General features: G+C 48.4%; 1 protein-coding gene and 1 pseudogene across 1 annotated transcript; both read left to right on the top strand.

The window, feature by feature from the left end:
* The first annotated feature begins 3,319 nt into the window (after positions 1-3,319).
* On the top strand, positions 3,320-3,874 carry LOC133047040 (EP300-interacting inhibitor of differentiation 1-like; annotated as a pseudogene).
* Positions 3,320-14,259, top strand: LOC133047183 (UL16-binding protein 3-like). The gene is given in 5 exon segments (XM_061130235.1): positions 3,320-3,644; positions 11,344-11,607; positions 11,846-12,121; positions 12,750-12,885; positions 14,023-14,259. Coding segments are annotated over 5 exon segments (1,098 nt in total). The 3' UTR covers positions 14,120-14,259.
* Positions 14,260-23,966: the final 9,707 nt, after the last annotated feature.

The raw sequence follows: 23,966 nt of genomic DNA, 5'->3' as shown, positions 1-23,966 counted from the left end.
AGGCAGTCTCACAGTCCTGAGGAATTACGATGGGGTGTTCCCAGGCCAGTCTTTGCTTTCTTCTTCCACTTCTGTTTTACCCGTTCAGTGCAACGCCAGGCGGTGAGTTCCGGGATGAACCTTCTTGGTTGTGGGTGGAGGGGATGGAGGGAATGACTTAACCCGGGAAGGGGATGGGGGTATACGAGGGGGTTAGGGAAACTTTGTGCTGTGTGACCCCCGCTCTCCTCTGTCCCTTCCCCTGGCCTCTTTGCTACTCGGGGGGTTTCCCCGGGCTGGTTACCCACCCTCTGGGCCAGAGAAGAGGTGACTTTGGTGAAATAGTGGTGCCGGGAGTTTCGGAGGTAAAGTTGGTAGAAAAGGTGGCGAGAAAGCGCCAGGAAATGCCGCCTGCAAGACCCCGGCTCGCCCTTGAGAAGTGGGAGCCCTGAAACCTGGGGCCTTGGGACAGGCGGCCGTCCCCGGAAGAGACCCAGATAACTCCTCGAAAAGCAAGCCCTCCCTCCACCGATAACACAGACCCTTCAGATCGGTACCGTTCTCTGCCCTTGAAAGGCCAGCGCTCTTTACAGATGATAAATTTCACTAGCAGAAGGGACCGGGGTGCAGAGAAGCCAGGGCTGAGCTTGAGAGCGCGGAAGTGGCGGCCGCGGCTGGATGCCACGTGTTAGGACGAGAGGAGCTGGGCGGCGGCCGAGCTCGGGTCTGTGAAGGGCTCCGGGCGGCGGTGGCGACAGCCCGCAGCCCAGCTTCTCCTGGGCGGCCGAGGCGCGGTCCCGAGCGGGACGGATCTGCCGGGCCTTCTCCCGGGGCGCGCATCCTGCGGGCGCTGCCGCTGCCGCCGGTGCTGCTCCTGCTGGCTCTGCTGCTCGCGAAAGCCCCGCGACGCCCCGCACGTCGCCCCCCCAACCCGGCCCCAGCTCCCCGCGCCCTGCCACCAGCAGCCGGGGGCCGGGGGAGGTGGTGGGGGGAAGGGGCAGGGGGAGGGAGGTCAGCGCGAACCTCTACCTGAGCGAGAACCGGGTGTGTTGGTTCTTCGGTCTTGATGCATAACTTCATTATGTGAGAAATGACTTTATTCCGGTAAAGAATCTGCCTGCGATGCAGGACTCCCAGGTTCGATTCCTGAGTTGGGTAGATCCCCTGGAGAAGGGAAGGGCAACCTACTTGTCTTCTTGCCTGGAGAATCCCATAGACAGAGGAGCCTGGTGGGCTACAGTCCGTGGGGTCACAGAGTCAGACACGACTGAGCGACTAACACTAATCCTTTAACCTGTTAGTACCCAGCAAGACAAATTTCCTGCCCTTCATTTGGCTTGCAAAGTCAGAGTTTGAACATAAAACAGGTTTCCAAGTAAACAATTTCGTGGGAATTCCCTCTTCAACATTTCTATTTGGGGGCAGTTGCCACACCTTGTATCAGTGTTTCGGACTGAATTTTCCTCTTCTGGCAAAGTAGATTCTGAGGTTATAAGAATCTTCTAATCTTCCAATGCAGCTCCACTTGACAGTAGTCTTCAAAAAGCTTTACAGTCTTAAAGTTGAAACCACGAAAAATGTGCCAAAAAAACCTGAAGAAGTAAAACCTTCAGTTTTGTACAGAATCACTAGCAGAACCATCTATGATCCTGTTCATGCAGCTCCAACCCTTTCTACATGTGTGTTTTATATCAGCGCAGGCATTTACTCTGCAGTAATATTTTGTAGTAATAGTATTAGCTGTTTTGCACCTTCATAGTATGGAAATGATTGAACTGGATGGCAGCATCAGTGCACAGTAGTTCCCAACATGTCCCAAACATGTTGCAGATGACTCAGTATCTGAGAGGCGACACACCCAACAGTGCAGCTTTCCTCTCCAATTATTTTACCCTTGGGATGGAGGAGTAGGAGTTGAGAAGTGTCACTTTTTGGAGACAAAAGCTAAGGTGAAGTATACTGAGAGATCCAGGGAGATCAGTTTTTATCAGTTCAGTCACTCAGTCCTGTCAGACTCTTTGCAACCCCATGAATTGCAGCACGCCAGGCCTCCCTGTCCATCACCAACTCCCAGAGTCCACCCAAACCCAGTCCATTGAGTCAGTGATGCCATCCAACCATCTCATCCTCTGCCATCCCCTTCTCCTCCCACCTTCAACCTTTCCCAGCATCAGGGTCTTTTCAAATGAGTCAGTTCTTCACATCAGGTGGCCAAAGTATTGGAGTTTCAGCTTCAGCATCAGTCCTTCCAATGAACACCCAGGACTGGTCTCCTTTAGGATGGACTGGTTGGATCTCCTTGTAGTCCAAGGGACTCTCAAGAGTCTTCTCCAACAACATAGTTCAAAAGCATCAATTCTTCAGTGCTTAGCTTTGTTTATAGTTCAACTCTCACATCCATACATGGCCACTGGAAAAACCATAGCCTTGACTAGATGGACCTTTGTTGATAAAGTAATATTTCTGCTTTTTAATATGCTGTCTAGGTTGGTCATAACTTTCTTTCCAAGGAGTAAGTGTCTTTTAATTTCATGGCTGCAGTCATCATCTGCAGTGATTTTGGAGCCCCCAAAAATAAACTCAGCCACTGTTTCCCCATCTATTTCCCATGAAATGATGGGACCGGATGCCATGATCTTAATTTTCTGAATGTTGAGCTTTAAGCCAACTTTTTCACTCTCTTCTTTCACTTTCATCAAGAGGCTCTTTAGTTCTTCACTTTCTGCTGTAAGGGTGGTGTCATCTGCATGTCTGAGGTTATTGATATTTCTCCCGGCAATCTTGATTCCAGCTTGTGCTTCCTTCAGCCCAGCGTTTCTCATGATGTGCTTTGCAGATAAGTTAAATAAGCAGGGTGACAATATACAGCCTTGACGTACTCCTTTTCCTATTCGGAACCAGTGTGTTTTTCCATGTCCAGTTCTAACTGTTGCTTCCTGACCTGCATACAGGTTTCTCAAGAGGCAGGTCAGGTGGTCTGGTATTCCCATCTCTTTCAGAATTTTCTTCAGTTTATTGTGATCCACACAGTCAAAGGCTTTGGCATAGTCAATAAAGCAGAAATAGATGTTTTTCTGGAACTCTTTTGCTTTTTTTGATGATCCAGCGGATGTTGGCAATCTGATCTCTGGTTCCTCTGCCTTTTCTAAAACCAGCTTGAACATCTGGAAGTTCACGTTTCACGTATCCAGGGAGAGGATAACTTTAAAAGATATACTTTTGGGTGTATTTTTCATGGGGTGTTAGTAGATGAAAAAGATCCAAATAAAGAGAAACAGTTAAAGATCAAGCTTCTGGGTGGAAAACGAAGGACTTGCGGGGAGGTTGAGCTGCTTGCACTATGTCTGAAATGAACGAGCTGTCGGAGCTCTATGAGGAGAGCAATGACCTGCAGATGATTGCGATGCCTGGTGAGAGTGACCTTCCACGTATGAAGGTAGGCGGCGGGTGCTGGGAGCTATCCAGAACCCCTCCCACGCCGCCAGTGCCCCGCCACAGCTGGAGGAGGAAGGCCCCATGGAGGAGGAGGCGGCCCAGCCAATGGCCCCACAGGGGCTCCAGCCCTGGGGAGCAGCCAGGCCAGATCGCGCACCCTGATTTCGAGAGCGAGGGCGAGGGCGAGAAATTCGATGACTATAACTCTCCGGAAGAGGAGCCGCTAAACGGTGAGTGCTACAGAGTATCAGCGACCCTTGAAGAAGCCAACAAGATGTTTCTGAGAACCTCCAGAGCCAGAGAAGCATCTCTGGATGGCGGGTTTCAGATGCATTATGAGAAGACCCCGTTTGATCAGTTGGCTTTTGTCGGAGAACTTTTTTCACTTATGGTTGTCAATCGTCTGACGGAAGAACTCGGCTGTGATGAGATCACTGAAAGAGTAGTTAAATGCTATTAAGAGAGGAGAAGCTTCTTGAGGAGAGACCCAGCATTCCACTGTCTTTTGGGTTAATTCCAAATAGTTCTGTACCAATGAAAAGCTTGATCTTCCAAAAAAATTTTTTTTTCTTTTTTTCTTTTTTTTGCAGAGTAGAATAAGGTAGTGATTGCACAGTTATGAAAAGGGAGGAAAATTGTTAAAGCAAAGTATCTTAGTACTGTCGAAACCTGTTTTCAAGAATGTCCAGAGACACTTATGGGTTTGACTGTTGTTTATTCAGATTAATTTCCTTTCATTGGGGAAGATAATCTTTCATGTTTCACTGTAAGGAATGGCTTTGCAAGAATAAGATACGACCAAGACAGACTGCCAGTACAAGAGCCCACTGATGATAATTATATGAGAAAAAATAACTGATTATTCTACTTTAGGACATAAGATGTCTTTGAGATATTTGGACTGAAAGCATATTGAGAAAACTTTAAAGATTCAACTTTGTGATCTATCCAAGCTGTGGTTATCAAAGGCTAAATTTTTAGTGTAAAATAAATGTACCAAGTATTCTTCAGTATCTCAGAGGATAATCTAGTCCCAAAAGAAGTATGTGTCATGTGCGCTATATCTTAAAACATGTTTCCAAGAACAACTGAGATTTTGTTGTACATGTACCTTGATCACTTTTAAAGCTATGGTAATCTTTACTTCAAGAAAATTAGTTCCCTTGAACATAAAGTTTCAAATCTAGACTGTAAAATGTACATGAAAGTACAAAAAATATACACTCTTTCAAACATCAGTATATACTAGAGAATTTTCTGTTTCTCTTGCTCTCTTTTTTTCATTTCACTTTATAGGCAAAAGACTCTGGTTGAACTTCATAATGTAAGAACTGTTAAGTGAAAATTGTCCAGTAAAAGGAAAGCCCTACATCTAAAAAAAGACACTACAAACAACCCTTAAAAGTTTTAAATCTGCCCAGAAATCCACCTCAGTATTTGAAGTTTCCCTCTGTCTCCTCCTCTGATTAAGCTTGTTTTTGGTTATGCATCAACCAGCATTCAAGATAATAAAAATTTCTTGTTCTGTATTAAAAAAAAAAATCAAACTTCTGGAATTCAGGTGGCAGTGATGATCACTGGAAGTTGTAAGCTATGAAGTCTTCATCACAGAAATCTCCCTATTATCCATGTATGTAGAGAAGGAGAAAAGCCCATGGTGGATTGGCTTGCATGAGTTGGGAGAATCTTAAATTGTTTTTGTGGCAGCACAAGTGAGTAGAGGCCAGTGATCCACAGGTAATTTCTCAACAGGACCTGGTCCACATGTCTGTTCTATTGCCTGTGGGATTAGCTATCTGGTCAGAAGGGAAGTCATCCACAAAGACCGGGCTGCTAGGAGCTCTGCCACTGATGACAACCTCAAGTTAAGAGTGCAGATAGCCCCTCTCCAGGGTCTTGTTCCCCATGGACTCTCACTCTCTGGGGGACAATGAAAACGTGGGATCGATGGATGGCTCATGAAAGTCTGGTTAAGAATGAGTTCTCCAGACTTCCCTGGTGATCCAGTCTCTAAGACTCCACACTCCAAAGAAGGGGCCCAATTCGATCCTTGGTTGGGGAACTGGATCCCACATGCTACAACTAAGAAGTCAGCATGTTGCAACTAAGAGTCTTCATGCTGTAAAAAGATCCCAAGTGCCACAACTAAGACCCAGTACACCGCCCCCCCCCCAAGAAAAAAAGATATTAGAAAAATAATTTTTTTTAGTTCTCCAGTGCTAGTGATGTGTGGGCCTTCAGACTGAGTGTAGGAGCTCATGGCTCTGGGCCAAACACCCTACATGGATGTCGACTCTTCAGAAATATGAAAGAAGGTTATCAAATACCCCAGCCTATCAACTGTTCTGATGAACCATTTGCTGTGATGGCTTGTGCTGGGACTTAGATTCGGAGGAGAAGCCTAGTTCCAGCAGCTGGCCCCATGTCTCACAGAGGTCCATGCAGCCCTGGGGGCCTGTGTCTGACTCTCCTTTCTCAGTCCCCCAGCGTCAGGAGGAAGGTGCCTGCTGAGGCCCACTTGGAGCCAGCCAGTCACATACATCATCCAGCACCACAGAAGCACATTGTCTTCCAGAACACTGTGCCTTAGGAATGCCATAGCATCTAAACTTTCTGAGACAGACTTAATGATGTGGAATATTTTCTAGATATCACTTTCATTAGGTTGAACTGAAAATGTTGGTATAAATTTTTTGACCAAGAAATTTTTAAACAGTGTTATAAAATAAATAGCTTTTAAGATTGTTTAAACACTAATACTTGGACTAGCTTAGTGCCACGTGTTTTTTAGTTTCTACTTCCTCAAAGTAATGTAGTTGATTCACCCTTGAATGTGCCCTGCTTACTTGCTCAGTCGTGTCCAACTCTTTGAGACCCCCATGGACTATGCAGTCCATGGAATTCTCCAGGGTTGAATACTGGAGTGGGTAGCCTTTCGCTTCTGCAGGGGATCTTCCCAACCCAGGGATCGAACCCAGGTCTCCCACATTGCAGGTGGATTCTTTACCATCTAAGGTACCAGGGAAGCTCAAGATTACTGGAGTGGGTAGCCTCTCCCTTCTCCAGGGGAGCTTTCTGACCCAGGGATTGAACTGGGGTCTCCTGCATTGCAGGTGGAGTCATTACCTGCTGAGCCACCAGGGAAACCCTTAAGTTTCTTTCTTTTCTTTCCTTTTTTTAAAAATATTGATCACTAGTCTTGGGAATTATTTGTCTATAAGATGAAATACTTTGTCTTAGGAAAAGCAAAATGAAAAAATGCTGTTGCTTTGTACAGGGAAAGGCAGTGTTCAAGGGAAAAAACTTAAAAGCTAGAAGAAAAAAAAGAGAAAAATACAATAGAAACAGAAACTACTCTTTCATGGAAAATTGCCTTTTTAAATTTTTTTTTTAATAAAGAGGAGTTCTGCCTTCTTACTTTGGGAAAAGTAAGAGTGGAATTCAGTGGAACATCTTAAATTTGGCAGATCCTAGTATTTCTGAGAGCCAGCAGTGGATTGGGGGGCAGGTCAATAGTAAACAGTAGTGATTTTATTTATTTTTACATTCTGGAAAAGGAGATAACACAATTCCAGAAGGTGCAATCATGTTTTTAAGGTTAAGAATCCATTTTACTGCACCTAGAATAGTGCCATGCACAGAATGGGTGCCCGAGTTGTGTTGCATTAAAAAAAAAAAAAAGTAAACAGATTTTGTGCTTATCTTCAAGGCTGGCTTAAGTATAAAATGGATCTTTAAAAACACTTGAAAAAATTAAAGGATTCAATTTATTAAAAAAAAAAATTACATATGCATCCCGAGGAAGGCGCTCAATGCCTAGCCACTGATCAGCGCCTCCCTGGAGTCAAAGCTCCTCCCAGACAGCTCACACTGTTGCTTATTGAAGCTGGTTATGACTGAGATCCTACCCCTGGTGGAGTTAACAAGTGGTGGAAAAGGAAAAGTTGGTTTGTTCAGGAGCCCTGGGAAAATAGTGACCTAACGTCCTCAGATGTCTCCAAGTTTCCAGGTTAGGAAAGGGGGCGGAGGGGCTGCTGCGGGCGCGTCAGCATCCTGTGCAGTCAGGTTGTTGGCACAAGGCGGACGTCTGAGCCTCACCAGGCTTATGGTTTCAGCCGGTCTGGGGGTCTGTGTGCTTGCAGCCAGCAGTTTTTATGTGCTGGGGGTCTGCTTCCTGTAGAAACAACTTGAGACTTGTGTCAGATCTTTGTTATTTTTCAGGGAACTGGTAATTTCATGGCAGTGCTATGTGGCTGGTCACAGTCTAAATTGTTACCAGTTTCCCAGCCTGAGGAGTATTCTCGTTTCTCCATCTTCACGTTTCCTAATCCTTAACTCTTAAAACACTGTTTTGAGACTCACAGGAGACTTGACTGACTACAAACAAGAGGCAGACAGAGGCCATGGGCGTGGGGGGGCCGGGTCTTCCCCACTAAGGCCGCCTAGAGCCCTTTTGGTTACAAGACCATTTATTACCCATTTTTCCATGGTCCCAAGAAGCCCAGGGCCTCCAGCAGCTTCCTATCTATTGAAGAGAATCTAAACATGGCCTCTCTCAACTGGCATCTTATCCCTTTGTCTGATAACTCACCCAGCAAAACCCCGACCTGGCCCCCAGGACCTAACGTAGGAGGGACGGGAGCAGGGTTTCCCAGAGTGTGACACAGGGCTCAAGGGTGAGGCTGGGCATCCCCACGTCTACCCTTTGGTCCCACACTCATATTGTCTAGGAATTGGGACAGCAGCAGCCTATAATGGTTATTGATTAAGACAGGAGTTGATAGATTTTTCTACAGAAGAAAGTAAATCTCATTGTCTCTTTAGGCCATTTGGTATCTATCTCTGGGTGCAAAAGGAGCTTCCACATTTGTGGAGCACCAGCAGCCAAATATAATGTGTAAATCAACTGAGAACCAGACTTGTCCACTGTCCTGGTTTCTGACCCCATAATGAGTGACCTACCCCCTAGAGAATCATCCAAGAGCTGCCTCAGTGTCTATGAACCAGAAACTTACCCTGTCCTGCCCTGTAGCTTCTGGTGGTGGGAATGTGATAGGAGGCGGGTCTGGCTGTTATGAGCTAATGCGCCCCTTCTGCTGTAGACTGGCTTCCTTGGTTCCAGGAGCGGTAGGGGACACTGCATGAAGCCACAGGTGTGAGCAGGGATAGTGGCCCTGTATCAACTCTGGTGTCAGGCCTAGGTCACCTGCTGGTACATCTTATTTGTTCCCTGTGGCCCTGATTATGCCAAGCCACATAATCACTTCTGTCCTATGATGGCTGGTCTATCACAACTAATGGTTAGGGGTTGATGAACCCAGATCATGATGGGAACCTCTGACATTCCATGACCAGAGGCCTCATCTCTGCCAGGCCCCAGGACCATACCAGGAGCCACATTAAATGGTATGGGCTTTCTCACTGCAAGTGGTGTGTCCTTTCTTCAGGGCACTAGGAGTCTGTGTTGTGAGCCTCCATTAAAATGCCATGTACAGCATGTAGGACGATTCTAACCACAGAGAGCTATGATGTCACTGGTTCTGTTGGGTCATCTGCCCAAGAAGCAGGTCCAGCCACACTCATCATTCATCAATTGTAACTGCTTTTGTGCCAGCACAGCAGTTGCAGCAAAGACCTAGGGTCTGCGAAGCCTGAAATATTTCATATGTACCATTAGAGGAAACTTATGGACCGCAGTGGCAATTAAATGGAGATAAGGTAGGGACCACAGCTCTGCAGGCCTGGGGAGATTGTAGGTGGGAACTCGTTTTCCTTATTTCCTCCAGGATATGATACATGTCCTATCAGGGGATGGGGAGTCAGGGTCAGAAGTATGAATGTGGAATTCATTACTATGGTACCCTCACCCCATGGTAGTTTACTAACTACACAGATTATCCATTCATGTCAGAAGTCTAAGACATGTGAAATGAACACTGAGTGGATCTGTGGACCCAGAGATAACCACTGTTAGCAGGACCTGGGACAGGTGTCTATTAACTGCCTGGTCCTTGGAGCATCAGTTCACAACATGGGGGCCATGATCATGCTACTGTTTCCATGCATGATGTTAGTAACACACAGGGCCCAATATGAATGTGGGAGTAGTTTCTCCTTCTTCAGTTCCAGTTCAGTTCAGTCACTCAGTCCTGTCTGACTCTTTGTGGCCCCATGAACTGCAGCACGCCAGGCTTCCTTGTCCATCACCAACTTCTGGAGCTTACTCAAACTCATGTCCATCGCTTCAGTGATGCCATCCAACCGTCTCAACTTCTGTCGTCCCCTTCTCCTCCCTCTTCAATCTTTCCCAGCATCAGGGTCTTTTCCAATGAATTGGTCCTTTGCATCAGGTGGCCAAAGTATTGGACTTAGTTACCACAGTAAATAGCCATGTGGCTCATCAGGAAAGAATGGATGGACTTCTGCATTTGCTGCGGTAATGAAAGGGCCTGCCTCACTGGGATGTGGCTTCTTTCTCTGATGATACCTTGTGAGAAGTAGCTCATTTCTGGAAATTTTGGTAGGGTTGTTTGGTAGGGATGGCTGCTTTCAGCCTACTGATCATCCAGTCTTGTGTTTGTCTCTCACTGTTTTCTGTCTCTCAATCAAGCAGTTTGCATCCAGGTTCACTGACCATCTCTCTGCCTCTAGGATCACCCTGTACTATGAACCAGCATTGTACTATCTGCAGTCAGGCCCTGGCTGGCATTGGGACTTTCTAATCACTTTCAGCTCCCCTGATAGCTCAGTTGGTAAAGAATCCACCTGCAACACAGGAGACCCAAGTTCGATTCCTGGGTCAGGATTCCTGGATCTGCTGGAGAAGGGATAGGCTACCTACTCCAATATTCATGGGCTTCCCTTGTGGCTCAGCTGGTAAAGAATCCGCCTGCAATGCGGGAGACCTGGGTTCGATCCCTGGGTCAGGAAGATTCCCTGGAGAAGGGAAAGGCTACCCACTGCAGTATTCCGGCCTTCAGAATTCCATGGAAGTCCATGGGGTCACAAGAGTCAGACATGACTGAGCGACTTTCACCAATCACTTTGACCATTTTACCAACTTTGCTCCTGATATACAGGATCAGGAATTGATCCCAGCCATCCACCTGGAATCTGATCTTCCTCCATTTTCCATCCCTGTTCCTGCTGGAAGCCCACAGGAACACAGTCTCCTACCCCCATCCCTGACCTTCCACAAAAGTCAGCCTTGAGTTGTTGGAGATGTTTCTCATCCATACTTTCCTCTCAGGCTCCATAGAGTCCATCAGGCTTTCCCATGGTGCCTGGTGACCTGGACACTTTCCTGCCCTTTCATACAGTGTCCGCCCTGGAAGATTCACTTCTCTGGGCCTTTGATCCCCTCATCTACCACCTGCCTTGGAAGTTCTGGACGTTCTCTTTCTTGCCATGTGGGCCAGGCCTTCTCCAGGTTTCCAAGACCCATCCTAGTGGGAGATCAGCAGCATCTCCCCGGCCTTGTTAAGTCCTATGACCCATAATTATAAACTCTTCCTTCTCCAGCTTTGGGTTCTGTGCTCACCTGTCACCTCTTTGCCCCTCTCCCTGTGATCTTGCTTCCTCAGGAGCATCCCCACAGGCTCCCCATCTCTCACAGGACATGGGGTTAGACTCTGACAGTCCTCTGTCATCTAGACTTTTCCTGCATAGCAGCCTGGCACGTCTCTGCAAAGGTTATGATGCTGGGACCTGACCTGGTGGACACAGGGACACACCAGGATGAGTGTGTCCTTTGCCAGGCAGGGCCTCCTGCTTCTCCACGAGGAGGGGGCACTGGTGTGTGGTGTGTGTTGAGGGGGGTCATTGCTCTGACGGCCCCGCCCTGCACTGTACTCTGCTCTCATAACTGGGGGAAGGGACCTGCGGGTCTTTTTTCCCCAACTTCACCCTCACTGTGTTTCGCCTTCACAGACCCTCATTCTCTTTCCTATAATTTCACCATCAATCCTCTGCCCAGACATGGACAGCCATGGTGTGAGGTTCAAGGCGAAGTGGATTAAAAGGTCTTTCTCTCCTATGACTGTGGTACAGCTGAGATCAAGTACCTGAGTCCATTGGGAGAGGAAGTGAAAAGTATGAACGTCTGGGAAACACAGACTGACACACTCAGAGACACTGGAGACTTGCTCAAGGAGCAAATGTCTGATATTACACCAAAGAGATACACAGACAAGGGTGAGTGAGAAAGTCCAAATGCAGGAGGAGCAGACTGGGGGCTCAGCTGCATCCACTGTTTTGGGGTAAAAAAAAGAAAAATCAGATACTGTCCTTCCCTAGTAGTCCAGTGGAAAGAACAGCTGTTGCAGGAGAGACCAGGGCCAGATTAGCTGGGCCCAGGGGAGGTGGACCCAGGTGGGGCAAAGAATCTGTCAAGTCCAGAGACTGAGCTCTTTCTTTTCCTTGGTGGGGTCAGGCCCTCTGACCCTGCAGGCCAGGATGACGTGCTGGCGTGAAGACAATGGACACATCAATGGATCCTGGCAGTTTAGCTTCAATGGAAAACTGTCCCTCCTCTTTGATTCGGACAACGGACACTGGACAGTGGTTCATTCTAAAGGGAGGTGGATGAAAGAGAAGTGGGAGAATGACAGAGCTGTGACTGACTTCTTCAAGAAGGTCTCCATGGGAGACTGTCAGCTCTGGTATCAAGATTTCTTGGTGCGCTGGGAGAAAATGTTGAAGAGCACGGGTAAGTTAGAAGAGTAGGAGAAAGTGGTAGTTCTCTCATGGTGACATGGACCCACTCCCGTGTGTGTGTGTGTGTGTGTGTGTGTGTGTCTGAGAAAGTGATCCGTCAGAGGTGAGTTGTCCTGAAGAGCAATGACCCGGGGATGCTCTGTATCTCCTTCCTCTTCCACCTCCTGACGTCTCTCCTCAGAGCACAGGCCTTTGGATGACTGATCATGGATTTTTCCTGATCCCAAACCTGTAGACATCGTTTTGATTTCTGGGATTTATTTCTCACTCTACACTCTTTCCAGAATCTTCTTTTAAATCTCACCAATCCTCCTTCTGGAAATCTGTCAATACCACCTCTGCTGTCAGCTCCTGAGGACTCCATCCTCATGTCACCGACTCTGATGTCACAGCAGGACTGAGTGGCTGTGTTGGAAACCTTGCTCCCCCATGAGCTGTCAGAGCCCCGTGAGGACTGGGCTCCTCCCTTCTCCCCATCTCGCCTGAGGATCTATCACTGCGGCCTCCATGTGATGGGTGTAAACTGTCTGCACAGTAGGGGTGCCTGAGTCAGGGGGGCTGAGGAGGCATCTCCCGAGTTTGGGGTCTGGACAAGGGCGTCACTCTTACTCTCCTTGCAGCATCACCGACCACGGGCCCCCCTGCAGTCCAGCCCACGGCCACAGCCATCAGTCACATCACCTGGATTGCTCCTGTGGCTCTCACCAGTTTTGTCATAATGGGCATCATAATAGCCTGTATCCTTTACAAGATGAGGTACTGAGGGCAGAAGTCAGAGGGAAGGCAGGGGCACAGGGCCTGGTGTGAGGACAGGGAAGGTAAATCCCAGCCAACCGCTGCCCCTCACTGAACCTCCTCATCCTGAAAATGAGCCGGTGAATAAGACCCCACATCACCTGAGAGCAGAACTTGGACAAGCTCAGCCCTGAGATCTGAGAGGTCCCCAGTGTCAGGTGACATTGTGAAAAGGGAGGGGCCCGCACTAGGCTGAGGGCCTATTGATGCTGAAAGGGTTGAGCCACGTCCCCTGACTGAGCACAGACCGCGGGCTGGCAGGGCCCAGAGTGGGTGGTGTGAGAACAGCAGGCGCTCAGGGCGAGGGCAGGACTCCCGGGGCTGAGAGCAGCATGGGGGCTCCACATGACGTGTCAGCGGGGAGGGGCCACCCAGGGGCCAAGATGAGAGGGGCCGGGCTCTCAGCCCAGGAGGAAGGCCTGGGAAGGCCTTTGCAGACCCAACTCCAAAGGCCTGTTCTCACAGGAAGTGGCTTGGGTCCAGCAGGCAAGGCAGGAGCCCCACAGCAGAGACTGTGGGAAGGGGCGAGGCCAGGCCTGTGCTCCTGGGGCAGCAGCAGTTCTCACTCAGCCTGTGGCCTGCTCGTCACCAGCCTCCTGGGACCCAGAGCCTCCATCACTGAGCGGCCCTGCCTTGAGCAGAGGTGCCTGGGGATGGTGGGCCTGAGCTGGGGTGGAGGCGCCCAGCTGGGCGGGACCAGGAAGAGATGGGGGGCAGGGACCCTGGTCCTGAGAGCTGTGTGTGCTGCTGGCTCAGAGGCTGGAGGGGAGGGAAGGAAGGAGGTTTGCCTGCAGCCCCCCAAGGCTGTCAGGAGGCAAGGCCCCTCCTCCGGGGACCTGCTCCCTGGTCCTTTAGGCCCCCCTCGGGGAGGATCCGGACCTGAGTGAAGGGAGCAGATTGATTCCTCACTGGCTCCAGTCCTGAGCCTGAGCAGGGGGTGTCAGGCCTGGGGTGACTCTGTGATGCAGGAAGGAAGGAGGAGGGGACAGGAAGCTGCTGGGCCTGGGGTGGGGGTGGGGGACATAGGAGCCCCTCAGTGAGGATGGGGCTGGGGGGGCTGGGGAGGGGCAGCCCCAGGAAAGGGGCAGGATTCCTCAGCCCCCTGGACCAAGGCCTCTTTCTTTTCTGCAGGAGACAGTGCTCCCAGGAAGCCCGACAGGTGCTCTGTCTGCCTTTCTTCTGCTCTTCACTTTAGATCCAGGAGATCACCCCATGGATCCTGAGTCTGTTTTCCGGTTACGATAACACAGTAGACGCATCATCTCATGAGCTTTATCACATTTGATGAAATCCTACTCAGCATCTCTGAAAAAAAACAACACAGAATCAATTTATTTCACTTTCTTCTGGTGCTAAGCGATGGAATTTCTGCACTGAAATGTCCAGGTACTTGAAGAAATCTCCACAAACAGGACATTTTTCATCGTATTCTAGTTTCTGGATAATTAGACTCTGCCTCGTGACCTCGTTCTTGCAAATGGTATTGCAAGAAAAATACCATCTGGTATTATAGGACTCAGGGATTCTTTCTGTGTCTGGAGAAATCACCTCAGCCTACTTTCAATAGAACAAAGTTTTATTTATGACTGTTTCCCTTAATAATTTATTATGCTGAAAGTGAAAGTGTTAGTCGCTCAGTCCTGTCCGACTCTCTGCGACCCCGTGGACTGTAGCCCGCCAGGCTCCTCTGTCCATGGGATGCTCCAGGCAAGAACACTGAAGTGGGATGCTGTTTCCTTCTCCAGGGACCTCTCCAACTCAGGGATTGAACCCGCATCTCCTGTGTCTCCTGTATTGACAGGCGGATTCTTTACCATCTGAGCCACTGGGGAAGCCCATTTATTATGCTGCTGCTATTTAAATCAAAATCTCAGTACTCCAGAAAACTTGCAGTATTTAAGTTTCTCTCTCACTAGAGAAGTCATGATGTGTCACCATTTCTCCACCTTATGGGATTAAATGTACCTGGTGCTTCTGAGAAAACATGGTCTGAGTGGATGCGTGTGCCCTTTGTTCATGGCAGCGCTGTTCCCAGCAGCCAGGCCTGGAAACCACTTCGTGTCCACTGACAGATGAGTGGAGAGAGATGTGGACATATATCCAGTGCAATGTTACTCAGTGTCAAAAAGAGTGAAATAATGCCATATGTAGCAACATGGATGGACCTGGAGATTGTCATATTGAGCAACATACGTCAGACAGAGAAGCAAAAACACCTTTTGCCATCACTTATATGTGGAATCCAAAAAGTCGTGATACAAGTGCTCTTACTTACAAAACAGAAAGGGACTCACAGATTTAGAGAATGAATTTATGGTTGCCAGGGGGAAAGGATGGGGGGATAGTTAGGGGGTCTGGGATCAACATGTAGACACTGATTTATTTAAAATGGATAACCAGCAAGGACCTCCTGTGTAGCGCATAGAACTCTGCTCAATGTTATGTGGCAGCCTGGGTGGGGATGGGAGGGGAGTCGGGGAAGAATAGATGCATGTACGGAAGTGAAAGTGAAAGAAGCTTAGTTGCACAGTCATGTCTGACTCTTTGGGATCCTGTGGACTGTAAGCTGCCAGCTCCTCTGTTCATGGATTCTCCAGGCAAGGCAGTACTGGAGTGGGTTGTCACTTTCTTCTCCAGGGGACCTTCCCTACCCAGGGATCGAACCCAGGTCTCTTGCATTGCAGGCAAATTCTTTACCAACTGACCCAGCAGGGAGGATAGAGACATGTATGTGTATGTTAAATCCCTAGCCTAGCTTCTTTGTGCTGCTCATTCAGGACGCCTACATTCCTCTCTGGGTGTATATTTCCACTTTGCTTCCATTTTAAATAAACAAACTATTTCTCTATATGACTCCAGTAATAACATTGGTACCTATTTTTACAGTTTTTGCCTGCTTGAAACATTCTTGTTTTCGAAGACGGTAAGAGCCAAGGGAACTGCATCTCGCCCCTGGTGTTCAGTGTCTAGAATTCCTCATTTTACACCAAGCTACCCAGATTCAATTCCTGGGCAGGAAACTAAGGTCCCTCTTTAGCACAGCTCACTGCTGTCTCTCTGAGATCAATATTAAGGAAATATACACCTTATATTATTACACCTTATATTAAAGTGTAAATATGCACCTTAAATATACGGGTAGAGGGGCTTCACAAGTTTGTCATGGGAGATTTTGCCTCCACCAAGTGTTTTTTTAAAAAAGAAAGTCCTCTCAAAGTTAACCTGGTTCCTTCCCTCTCTAGGCCCTTTAATGGCTATTGTTGTTCTTTTCTTTCTAGTCCTTGTTTATTTAACCTTTTGATTGACTTTGTGTCTGTAGGAGCTACCAGTTTGAAATAACACTCATGGTGGCTCAAGGAATATAGCCCGTTCCAGTGGAGGGTGGCCCAGGTCCATGTAGGTCCTTGTGAGGGACTTCTGCACCTTGAGGGGAAGCTCAGTTCAGAAGTATTTTCCAGCAATATCATCAGTTTTAAGAATAAGGTCACAATGCAGGGAAAAGTCTAATTTTCTAAAAATACTTCTGCTATTTCAGGACTCAGGTATATTTTCTATCTCCAGAGAAACAACTTCACTGTATTTTCAGTGGAACAAAATTTTATGTTGACTGGTTCCCTTCATAATTTATTACCCTATGGGTGCTGAGTCATGTTCGACTCTTTCTGATCCCGTGGACTGCAGCCCTCCAGGCTCGTCTGTCCATGGAATTTTCCAGGCAAGAAAGAATACTGGAAAGGTTCTTATTTCCTTCTCCAGGGGATCTTCCTGACCCAGGGGTCAAACCCATGTCTCTTGTATCTCCTGCCTTGGCAGGCTGATTCTTTACCACTAGTGCCACCTGGGAAGACTTTACAGTTCAGTTCAGTTCAGTCGCTTAGTCGTGTCTGACTCTTTGTGACCCCATGAATCGCAGCACGCCAGGCCTCCCGGTCCATCACCAACTCCCGGAGTTTACTCAAACTCATGCCCATCGAGTAGATGATGCCATCCAGCCATCTCATCCTCTGTCGTCCCCTTCTCCTCCTGCCCCCAATCCCTCCCAGCATCAGGGTCTTTTCCAATAAGTCAACTCTTTGCATGAGGTGGCCCAAGTATTGGAGTTTCAGCTTCAGCATCAGTCCTTCCAATGAACACCCAGGACTGATCTCCTTTAGGATGGACTGGTTGGAGCTCCTTGCAGTCCAAGGGACTCTCAAGAGTCTTCTCCATCACCATAGTTCAAAAGCATCAATTTTTAAGCATTCAGCTTTCTTCACAGTCCAACGCTCACATCCATACATGACCACTGGAAAAACCATAGCCTTGACCAGACGGACCTTTGTTGGCAAAGTAATGTCTCTGCTTTTTAATATGCTATCTAGGTTGGTCATAACTTTCTTTCCAAGGAGTAAGCATCTTTAATTTCATGGCTGCAGTCACCATCCGCAGTGATTTTGGAGCCCCAAAAAATAAAGTCTGACACTGTTTCCACTGTCTCCCCATCTATTTCCCATGAGGTGATGGGACCAGACGCCATAATCTTAGTTTTCTGAATGTTAAGCTTTAAGCCAACTTTTTCACTCTCCTCTTTCACTTTCATCAGGAGGCTTTTTAGTTCCTCTTTACTCTCTGCCATATGGGTGGTGTCATCTGCATATCTGAGGTTATTGATATTTCTCCCGGCAATCTTGATTCCAGCTTGTGCTTCTTCCAGTCCAGCGTTTCTCATGATGTACTCTGCATAGAAGTTAAATAAGCAGGGTGACAATATATAGCCTTGACGTACTCCTCTTCCTATTGGGAACCAGTCTGTTGTTCCATGTCCAGTTCTAACTGTTGCTTCCTGACCTGCATACAGGTTTCTCAAGAGGCAGGTCAGGTGGTCTGGTATTCCCATCTCTTTCACAATTTTCCACAGTTTATTGTGATCCACACAGTTGAGGGCTTTGGTGTAGTCTGTAAAGCAGAAATAGATGTTTTTCTGGAACTCTCTTGCTTTTTTGATGATCCAGCAGATGTTGGCAATTTGATCTCTGGTTCCTCTGCCTTTTCTAAAACCAGCTTGAACATCTGGAAGTTCTCGGTTCACATATTGCTGAAGCCTGGCTTGGAGAATTTTGAGCATTACTTTACTAGCGCGTGAGATGAGTGCAATTGTTTGAGCATTCTTTGGGATTGCCTTTCTTAGGGATTGGGAAGCCTTTACAGTGATCCTTAAATCAACATCTCTATATTGCAAAAAAGTTAAGTACATCATGCCTGTTTTCTAATCCAGGAGAAAAGTCATGGTATTTCACCATTCCTCCATGTGATGGGATTAGATAAAACCAATGATAATGCTTTATTTCTTATGGAAACAGAGAATTTAAGGATCACTCCTAAAGTAACATGCAGTCCATCTGTGAAGTGATCCTTAAATTCTCTGAATTTTTAAATGTATATTTCACCATATCCCAACAGTAGGTCATATGTTTACCCTACTACGCAGCCATTCCCAATGTTAGCTCTAGGCTGGAAAATGTGGACTAAGAGCCATGTAGATACAGGCTGACCTCAGAGATATTGGAGGCTGGGTTCCAGACCAGGGCAATAAAGTGAATTTCACAATAAGGGGAATCACACAAATTTTTCATTTCCACTGCATATAATGTTATGTTGACATGGAAGTCTGTTAAGTGTTCAGTATCTTTATGTCTAAATAAATAATGTACAGACCTTAATATACAACACTTTTTTTCTAAAATAAAATATGCTGAGCATTATCTGAGCCTCCAGGGAGTCACCAACTTTTTGCTGGTGGAGGGTCTTGTCTCAATGTCTATGGCTGCTGACTGATCAGGGTGGTGGTCCTGAAGGTTGGGGTGGGTAGCGCAATTTCTGAAAATAAGACAACAATGAACTTTGTCACATTGTTTGACTCTTCCTTTCACAGAAGATTTCTCTTAGCATGCAATGCTCTTTGACAGCGTTTTACCCACACTAGAACTTCTTTCAAAATTGGACTTAATCCTGTCAAACCTACCTGCTGCCTTTTCAACTAAATTTATTCTAAACTTATAATATTCTAAGTCCTTTGTTGTCATTTCAACAATTTTCACAAAATCTTCACCAGGAGTAGATTCTATATCAAGAAACCACTTTCTTTGCTCATTCATTAGAGTCAACTCTCATTTATTAAAATTTTATCGTTAGATTGTACAATCAATCCCATTTTACATTAGTCTCCACTTCTAATTCTAGCTCTCTTGCTATTTCCACCACATCTGTAATTACTTCTTCCAGTGAACTGTTGAACCCCTCAAAGTCATCTCAGAAGGTTAAAATCAACTTCTTCAAATTCCTATTAATGTTGTTATTTCAACCTCTCATGAATCACGAATGTTTTGGGTGGAAATTATAATCGTGAATTCACTCTAGAAAGTTTTCAATTGATGTTGCCCAGATCCATCAAAGGAATCACTATTTGTGGCAGCTATAGCCTTACAGAAACTATTTTGTAAATACCACGACTTGAACATGGTGACTACCCCTTGATCTGTGGGCTGCAGAATGGATGCTGTGTTAGCAGGTGTGAAAACAACATGAATCTCATTGTACTTCTCATTCAGGGCCCTTGGGTGCTTTCTCAATGAGAAGTGTTATCTTGAAAGAAATCCTTTTTTGGGAGCAGTAGGTCTCAACAGTGGATTTAATATTTTTGGTAATCAGTGTTGTAAACAGATATGCTGTCCTCTCGACTTTGTTGTTCCACTTGCAGAGCACAGGCGGAGTAGATTTAGCATAATTCTGAAAGTCCCTAGGATTTTCAGAATGTAAGTGAGGCTTGGCTTCAACTTCAAGTCACCAGCTGCATTAGCTGCTAACAAGAGAGTCAGCCTGTCCTTTGAATCTTTGAAGCCAGGCTGACTTCTCCTTGCTAGCTATGCAAGTCCTCAGCAGCATCTTCTTCCACTGGAGCATTCTGCCTAAGGAGCAGGAGGTTTTGGCCCTACATCAGGCACCCCAGCCCTGGTGCAGCGCTGGGAGAAGCAGCCCCACGCCCCCCGCCGCCACTCCTGTTTTGGAAATCAAGAGGGTTTATGATCTGGAGCACTGGAGGACTGTGGGAAATGGAGACTCCACTCTTAGAGACCACGGGCACAGAATTGCTTGCTCCCTGTCCCAGCACAGAGTCAGCAGATTGCAAAATGTCTGGTGCTCTGGCCAGCATTTGGAGACCATGCCTAGCATTGGATGGGGCTCACAGCCAGCAGGGCTCCATACAGAAGACTCTCTGCAAACAGCCACCCCCCCACCAACACACACACACACACACATACACACACACACACACACAGAGGAGCCAAACTTGGCGCTCGCCATCCCTCAGCTCTGCCCCGCCTCCATGTGACCCCAGCCCAGGCTGAGACAATCGTTGCAGGTCCCTGGGTCCTGATGAGCTGTGTGACTGCATGGCCACATGCAGGCTTATCTGATAGAAGCCCTGACTCACATCCCACCACCAGGCTCCACCTTGGGGTCACCCAGCTGCCGCTCTCGGAGAGCAGCAAACTCTGAGAGTCAACAGGTGCAAAGGAGGCAAGAAGGTTCTCAACGGACTCACTATAGTCTCTGTGTGGGACGGACCTTTGCGGGGAGGCCAGTTGGAGGACAAGAGGCCCACAAGGGTAGGGAGGACTCAGGGCTGGGTGGGACAAGAGCTTGGTGGGGCCAGGTGCCATATGAAGGGCTGGGGGCGGGAGCCTGGGTTGAGTCCTCCAGAGGAGGCAACCTGGAAACCCCAGGTAGACCCAGACCACAGGGAGGAAGGACTGGGAGAACAGGAGGAAGTCAGAGGCTGCCATCAGAGATGGGCCAGGTCAGCCCTGTGTGAGGAGCATGGGCCCCAGGAACCTGGGCAACGAGACTCACCTCATGCATGCCCCTACCCCCGGCCTCATCCCAGATCCCCAGGCATGAGGTCAGAGGTGGAGGGCTGGGGAGGTTGGAATTAGCACCTGAAGCAGTTTCATGGATGTGGACTATAGATACCTCCAGAAACAGGAATCTGGACAAAATTCGGACTGTGCTAGTTTCTTCATCTTGCCATGCCTCAATTTACACATTTGTAAATGGGAAACGCTACCTAAGGGAATGAACAGAGGCTAAATATTCATTTAGGACCTGAGAAGATCATGCAGATAACCCGAATTTGTATATGCTGAGGACTCACCAACCCCTCTCTCAGGAGTTATTGTTTAGTCACTAAGTCGTATCTCTGTGATCCTGTGGACTGTAGCCCGCTAGCCTCCACTGTCCATGGGATTTCCTCATGCAAGAATGTTGGAGAGTGTTGCCATTTCCTCCTCCAGGGGATCCTCCCCATCTGGGGATGGAACAGACATCTCCCACATTGACAGGCGGATTCTTTACCACTGAGCCACCTGGGAAGCCCCTTATCAGGTGTTAGTGCCCCTAAAGATACACAAGGAACCTGGGGATCCAGAGAAGGGGATGGACAGAAGAAAGGTGAGGCACAGATGATTGAAATTTTGAGGAACAACAGTCCCACAGAGGGTGTGGGGATCCTGGGGGGAGCCCCCAGGAGAGACTCCAGTGGGAGGACTCTGGGGAGTCATCCCCTCCTCCACTGGCAAACCAGGCTCCTCCCCACGGTGGATCACCCCGGGCTCCAGGTGGCAAGGGCTGCTGGCACCAACGTCAGTCTTGCTTCCTGGTCCTGCTTCTGCTGCCCAACTCTGTCCATGGAGCGCAGGGTGGTGAGCTCCTCGTGAACCTGCCGGGAGAAGGCGGGGTGATGCGTTATAACCAGAGAGCGGACCTAAGCTGGCCTTGGTTAAAGAGCCTATGGGCGCAGTGTTGCCTCCACCTCCTCCTCCTCAATCCTTAGGTGAGCTCCTTTCCTTCTTGGCAGCTGCTGGCCTAGTTGGCCACTTTCAGGCCAGCAAAAGGACAAATTGGTTGAAAAAGCAATGCTCAATGGGAGGTAGGGCGGCGAGAGGCCAAGCAAGGGCATGGAGGGAACATGCCCCCAGGAGTGCGAGCCCCCGTGGCAGGGCTGGGCCAGGCCACCTTCCTGTGGGGGTAACTCAGACACCCCCTGAAAAGCACACAGCACTGACCTCATCTGTTCACACAGGCCCTTCTCCTCCACACGACCCCCTGCCCTTGAACTCCCAGGCCGCTGTACCAGCCATAAACCACCCGTGCCGCCCCGGGCTCTCACTTCCCCAGACACATCCCCTTAGTGGTCACAGCTCCTCCCCTGCAGCTCACTAAGTTCATTCCACATTTCTGCATCCTGAGAAGCCCAGGGCCGCCAATACCTTCCCACCTGTGAAGGGACCCGAATCACACTCTCCACCAACTGGCATCTTATCCCCTTGCCTGAGGACTCACCCCAGCAAAAGCCTCCCAGCCTGGTCCTCAGGAGGGACGGGAGCCCAGTCCCCCAAAGTGTGACATGGGGCCTGAGGGTGAGGAGGGGCACCCCCACTTCTTCCCTTCGGTCCCACATTCATATCGTCCACAGACTGTGGAGATGGAAACGTATAATGGTTATTGATTAAGACAGGAGCTGTGAAATCTGCAGAAGACAATAAATGTGTTCGTCTCTTCAGGCCTTTTGGCGAATGTCTCTGTGCACCTCCAAGTTTGTGGTGTGACAACAGGCAAAGACAATGTGAAAAACCAAAGGAATCCCTCTGACCACTGCCCTGGTTTGCGAACCCCAGCAATGGGTGACTCATCACCTGGGGAGTTAATTATCCAGCGGCTGCCTCAGCTGCCTGTTCATGAATCTCAACCCTGCCAGGTCCTGCCTTGTAGCCTCTGGTGGTGGGGATGTGACAGGAGGGTGGGTTCTGCAGTTACAGGCTAGCGCCCCCTCCTCTGCTGTAGACTGGCTTCCTCGGCCCCAGGGGCCACGGGGACACTGTGTGAAGCCACAGAGCTGGCAGAGGACAGGGGAGGTACGACAGTTCTGGGGTCAGGGCTAAGTCCCCTGCTGGTCACCTTATTTGTCCCCTGTGGCCCTGCTTATGCCAAACCACACAGTCACTTCCATCCTGGGACAGCTGGCCTCTCAGTAACAATTACCGAGTGGATGAGCCCAGTTCATCCAGACCGGAGGTCCCTTCACCAGACTCAGGACCCTATCAGTAGCCACGTTTAAATGATCGGCTTTCCCCACTACACGTGGCGTGGCCGTGCCTCTGACCCTGTGGGACTGGGTTGTGATGCTCTGATTAGGATGTCACAAGCTGTCCCTGGGCGAGGGCATGGCAAGCCACTCTGGTATTCTTGCCCGGAGAATCCCATGGACAGAGGGACCTGGTGGGCTACAGTCCATAGGGTCACAAAGAGTCAGACACGACTGAAGTGACTTAGCAGGCAGGCAGGTTACCCCCGGCACGATTTCCCCGCTGATGGACTTCAGTGTCATGGGTGCTACAGGGTCCTAGTGTCCTAGTAGCAGATCCCACCACACTCACTCCTTCATGTCCTTTCCATGAACACCTTCCACAGCTGAGTTGAGCAGGCCTCTGCAGAGGCCTCTGGTCTTCAAATTCTGAAATATTTAGAGTTCGGCCATTGATAGAAATGCTTTAGACCAGGCAGATATAAAATAGAGATGTGAAGGAATCACAGTCCTGCATGCTTTCAGGTTATGATTGTTAAAGAATCTCTGTCATTTTACCCAGAAAAAGGTGGTCTTGCAACATTCTATTTGTAGCAAAGGAAAAACAATATGAGAATGTACTCGTACTTCTCAACTATGGCAGCCTTCACCCCATTCCTAACCACAGAGAGTTTTCCATACTGGTTCAAATCCACAGAATGGGAAATAACCACTGTGTGGGTCTTCACACACCATGATACCCCTGTAAGCAGGATGCAGGACGGTTATGTATTCAATGCCCTGTATCTCATGCATCACATTAATAGCAGTGGGGCTGTGACGATGCTTCAGATCCCTGGACATGATGTGAGTCACACACTGGGTCCATAGGAATGTGGGGTGGCTTCTGCGTCCCAGTGTGCACTTACCTGAGTCAATGGCC

Source organism: Dama dama, chromosome 26 (genome assembly GCF_033118175.1).
Source record: "Dama dama isolate Ldn47 chromosome 26, ASM3311817v1, whole genome shotgun sequence".
NCBI classification, from domain to species: Eukaryota; Metazoa; Chordata; class Mammalia; order Artiodactyla; family Cervidae; genus Dama; species Dama dama.
This window is presented reverse-complemented; position numbering and strand designations above follow the sequence as displayed.